This window comes from Grampus griseus, assembly GCF_964374135.1.
Source record: "Grampus griseus genome assembly, chromosome: 7".
Lineage (NCBI taxonomy): Eukaryota > Metazoa > Chordata > Mammalia > Artiodactyla > Delphinidae > Grampus > Grampus griseus.
The window spans coordinates 17299946-17305414 of record NC_139001.1 but is presented as its reverse complement, the minus strand read 5'-3'; the positions used below and the strand labels follow the sequence as shown (position 1 = coordinate 17305414).

Here is a 5469-nt window from a genome sequence, read left to right as displayed (position 1 = left end):
AGCCTAAAGCTTCTTGTAGAGCCTGAAAATATGGAAGTGCTAAAACACACACACACACACACACACACACACACACACACACACACACACACACAAAATGAGAGTGTGTCAGAGGGGCACAAGAACCAACTAAAACTCCCAGTGGCCAGAATCTGGAATAATTTGACCAAAAATATCCTTAAGATTGTATTAGATTATAATTCCAACAATAAATAAATATTCATGAGTCTATACTGATATAAATAAATAATTGAATAAATTAATAAGTGGGAGAGGAGAGACAAATGTCCTGAACACAAGAATTTATGCAGGCACTCCACTCTAATGGAGTAGGGTGGCATAACTCATAATTCTTATAGTGTGGGTTGTGTATAGAGACTTTCTTCCAAAGAGTAGAGTATGAAAAGGGAGGGAAAAATATAGAGTAACTTTACAGTGGAGAAATCTGACCAACACTACCTTCAGCCAGGTGATCAAGGTCAACACCAATAGTGATAAGCCATGTTGATAGTGTGTAGCCCTGATATGATAGGATGAAAATGGCTCTTCTTCTCTCCTATCTTCCTCTCTAAATCTCATAACCCCAGTCTAATCATGAGAAAAACATCAGACGGATTCCAATAGAGGGGCATCCTACAATGTACATGATCAGTACTCCACAAAACTGTCAAGGTCATCGGCAGCCGCCGGAGCTACGATGCCTAAAGGAGGGAGAAAGGGAGGCCACAAAGGCCGGGCAAGGCAGTACACGAGCCCCGAGGAGATCGACGCACAGCTCCAGGCTGAAAAGCAGAAGGCCAGGGAAGAAGAGGAACAAGGAGAAGGTGGTGGAGATGGGGCTGCAGGTGACCCCAAAAAGGAGGAAAAATCCCTAGACTCAGATGAGAGCGAGGATGAAGAAGATGATTACCAGCAAAAGCGCAAAGGTGTAGAAGGGCTCGTTGACATTGAGAACCCCAACCGGGTGGCACAGACAACCGAAAAGGGCACACAGCTGGACCTGGACGGGCCCAAGGAACTTTCAAGGAGAGAAAGAGAAGAAATCGAGAAGCAGAAAGCAAAAGAGCGTTACATGAAAATGCATTTAGCGGGGAAGACGGAGCAAGCCAAGGCCGACCTTGCCCGGCTGGCGAGCATCCGGAAACAGCGGGAGGAGGCTGCCAGGAAGAAAGAAGAGAGGAAAGCAAAAGATGACGCAGCTTTGTCAGGAAAACGAATGCAGTCGCTCTCCCTGAATAAGTAGCACGGCCTGTGGGAGGAGATAGCAGGGAACTGGGCCGTGCTGCCAGGACCTCTGCTGTGTCTCACCCACCCTGTGCCCCGGCGCCACTGCAGCAGCCCCTCGCGGAGGGAGCTCCCCACGGCTCCTCTTCATCTTGGCACAGAAATCGTTTGGGGGGATGGTGGGTGGGGGGAGGGGCAGCTGCTATCTTTGAGGCAGAAAGATGCAGGACAGCATTTCATATGTAACCATTTGAATGTTTTGGCTGTTTTTAGAATTCAGAACCCTTGTCGGGGGGGTACCTGGGAGGTGGGGTAAGAAAAGCTTCCGTTTGTCTGGTCGATTGCGGCGCAGTAGCTGCTGAAAAGTTTGTGATGGACGGCCCCCTGTCTGTGTTGCCCTGGCACCCGATTGGGGGCTGTCGCCTGGGAACCAGGGCCCTGGGTCTCTGAGGATCATGGCTCATCCCCGGCGAGTCCCCTCTGACTGAGGCTTCGCCCCTGACCTTCCCACCCTACTCCCTACCCCCGACTCTGGCCAGGGCTCGGGCCCATTCTTAACCCTGCCCATGGATCATTTCAAGAAACGTGTTTACTGTGTAGCCCCCAGGCAAAACATACCCCACAAGTCCAACTTGTATATTTGGCAAATTAAACTTGACATTATCATTAAAAAAAAAAAAAGAAAAAAACTGTCAAGGTCATCAAAAACAAGGAAAAGTCTGAGAAACTGTCATATCCAAGAGGAGTCTAAGAAGACATGAAGATTAAATGTAATGTGCTGTCCTGGATGAGATAGGAGGAATAGGACATTAGGAAAAAACTAAGGTAATTTGAGTAAAGCATGGACTTTAGTTAAAAATAATGCATCATTATCAGTTCCTTAATTGTAACAAGTGCACCATACTGGTGTAAGATGTTAGTAATAGGGACAACTGAGTGTGGGGATAGATCAGAACCTTCTGAACTGTCTTCTTAATTTTTTTGTAAATCTAAAACTGTTATAAAAATAAAGTCTATTAAAAATGCCTAAATAAAAAAGCAAATGAGGAATAAAATCAGGATTATCTGACTAATATAGAAGAGATACTACTTCTTTCTTAGCACAGATGCCCTTTTTCCTGCCATATCTGGATAGTTCAGGTGAATTAATTTAGGACACAAAAGTAACTCAATCATTGCCTCTGTCTTCTGCTTTATCATGTGTATGTGGATAAGAATGGAATGAAGATACTTCACGTGGAATCTCTCTTACAATGATAATAATATGTTACAACACTAGTCAGATTTTTTAAAATCAGAAGCTTCATGACTTAATACGCATTCACTCTAGTCCTTGCTTTGTCCAGACTGGTGTACTGGTCATGAAGATGAATTCCCAATACTCTGTAAGAGCTGACTCAGCATTTAACAAATACTCTTAGTCAGAAGTGTTGAAAGAATTAGAATAGCCTTTAATATTTTGGGAAATCTTTATATTGGTGAGAGAAGTCTGAGCACCAGCCTGCTTTCAGTGCATTTAGGCAGGGAAAGGTGTTTCCCTGGACTCACATCAATATGAATAAACATAGATGCCGGTGCTCCGAAACCATAGTGTTCCATCTAAGAAGCTCTACTCTGCTCTGTCGCTATGCCCACAGCTAGCGACTTATTTCCTGGACAAAAAAATGTTTTGGTTTAAGCAGCGATTGTTGAAGTTAGCCCTCTTCACCAACTTGATAAAGAAGCCAAACGTTAGCTTGCAGCTCTCAGGTGGCCCCGCTCCTAGACTCGTGCTTAATTTTAGATACGTGGTTCAGTGTCCTTTCTCGAAGATAGCTTCATCTAAGTCCTTTGGATAAACAGTGGTGGGGGAGAAAGGCAGAGGATGTCTGCATGACAGGGTGGCCCAGGTCAGCAAATTAATGTTCCTCCTTGGGGCCAGAGCTGGCCAGGAGAAGGATTGGCTCTGACCTTGAGGGGTTTACACTGGAGGCCTGCAGAGGTGGTCCAACAGAGAGAAACCTAGAGGCAGGACAGGAATAAAGACACAGACATACAGAATGGACTTGAGGACACGGGGCGGGGGAAGGGTAAGCTGGGACGAAGTGAGAGAGTGGCATGGACATAGATACACTACCAAATGTAAAACAGATCGCTAGTGGGAAGGATAAATCCAAGGAGAAACAGCTGATCTCTCCCTGTAGGGAGATCAGCTCGGTGCTTCGTGTCCACCTAGAGGGGTGGGATAGGGAGGGTGGGAGGGAGATGCAAGAGGGAGGAGATATAGGGATATATGTATATGTATGGCTGATTCACTTTGTTATAAAGCAGAAACTAACACACCATTGTAAAGCAGTTATACTCCAATAAAGATGTTAAAAAAAAAAAAAAGAGGAAACCACAGCGATTTTTATAGAATTATTGATTGGATGCATCCACTTCCCTGTTGCAACCATCCAAGTGATTGGCTGAACGTCTTTAATTTTCAAACATTTGTAGAGATGTCAGGTAAACACATCCTGAAGTGCAGGAACCTTTGGTTAAGACTTCAATCATAATTCCTTATACCTAGGCAGTGCCTTCAACTTTCCAAACTGCTTATGCAAACCTGCAGTCACCCTCTGGCTCCAGCCAGTACCTTTTCCCCTTTTCCTTCAGGAGAAAATTAACAACATATTAGATGGTGTTAAACTGCCTTGGAAAATGAACTCTCCCCAGTGTTATAAATGGATGGGAGTCGGTGGCAGTGAGAAGGCAGTGAGGTGCAGTGAGTAGTACAGGGTCTCATCAGCACCAGTCGCATAGACGGTGAGGCCCCAGGCAAAACGAAACTGCAAACCTTTTGTCAAAAAACTATTAAAAGTTCTGAGACGTTGACAGTAGACTCTTAAACCGAGCACGCCTTCTGTGACTGCCGCAGTCACACACCCAAGGGTCTGGAGTGACCCAAAACGGGCTGTAAGGCTGGCTCTGCCTTTTCCCAGTTGTGTAACTTTGGGCAAACTTCTCACACTCGTGGACTGAGGATCTCCATCTGTAAAATGGTAATAAGTGTATCTACCTTGTTTATAGAGTCTTCAATAAAACAATGAACGCAAAGAACAAAGTATATTGTATTGTGCAGTGAGCGTTCAATAACCTAACAATGATGATAAGGACATTAAGAAGGGAGAGGCAGGAATTGAGGATGAGGTTGGCGGCACTGCCTCATCCCCACTCTCAGCTCTCCCTCTGGTGTAGACACAGCAGGATCAGGAGAGCTGCGGCCTGTCCTCAGGGCCGCACACACACCTCAGCTGGCTGCCAGTTGCCGGCTCCCACCTGCAGGCCTCAGAAGAGACCATCTGGAACTGACATTTGACACCACTCACAGCACAGAGAAGACCAGAGAGCGAGATCAGGAAACTGCTCCAGCAGCGGTCCGGTCCCCTCCTTGACAAGTGCATGTGTTTCCATTTACAACAAGCTTGTTCCTCTAGAATCCCCGTCCCTCACCAGGCTCAGAAATTTCCCGAGGGCCTCACGCTTGACCTCCACACCTGGGGCTGCCAAGCTGGCTTCCTGCTGTGGCCAGCTGCCCTCCGGCCTGCCTGTCCACCCCCTTGTTGACCTCCCGTGGGCCAGACCGCATAGCGTGTGTGCCCTGTGGCCTCCTTGTCTCTACACTCTCTCTGACCTGACACCATGACGTCTGTATTTGCCCTCGGGCTGCCTGCTGACTCTTTGTAGCCCTTTGCAGCAGTGGAACACCCTCCAGTTTTGGCCGTTTGCCCAGAACAGTGACCCTGAGATGTCTGGGGCCCGTCCACCGTTGCCCAATAGCACGTTGGCAAAATGGAGTCCACTGACCCGCCCAGCCTAGTCCTGCTTTCTCAGTGGTCTCATTAAGACACAGAACAACGTCTAGTGGAAACTTCTCCACCTGCCTTGATCTGGGTGGTACCCAAGCATGCAATTCCTTCAGTCTAAACACCGGCAGCATCAGTCACTAAGGACACTGAGGAGAGCTGTTCTCCCTCTAATGAGTCCTCCTTCCTTTTCCCCCATTGTGGGAAGGCGGAATGGTTGGGGCATTCTTTCCTTTGGGGTCAGCAAGAGTTCTCCATGAACATACCTCTTTGTTCTTTGTGGATTATATTCTTAAAAAAAAAAGTCAAGTAGGCTTAGTGCAGAGTTAACCCTTTGGGGTTATAAATTAGTTGACAATCCTTAATACCAAACCATTTATTTTTCATTTGGTAGGTATCGTGGCAGTGAGCCAACTGC

General features: G+C 46.7%; 1 protein-coding gene across 1 annotated transcript; it reads left to right on the top strand.

Moving 5' to 3' along the window:
• Positions 1–685: 685 nt before the first annotated feature.
• LOC309825180 (28 kDa heat- and acid-stable phosphoprotein-like) lies at positions 686–1617 on the top strand. Its single transcript, XM_082658662.1, has one exon. The coding sequence runs from the start codon at positions 698–700 to the stop codon at positions 1241–1243; it is 546 nt and encodes a 181-aa protein (XP_082514788.1). The 5' UTR covers positions 686–697; the 3' UTR covers positions 1244–1617.
• The last annotated feature ends 3852 nt before the right edge of the window (positions 1618–5469 follow it).

Excerpts from the sequence above, each read along its gene's own strand:
- LOC309825180 (XM_082658662.1), top strand. The coding sequence starts at position 698 with ATGCCTAAAGGAGGGAGAAAGGGAGGCCACAAAGGCCGGGCAAGGCAG.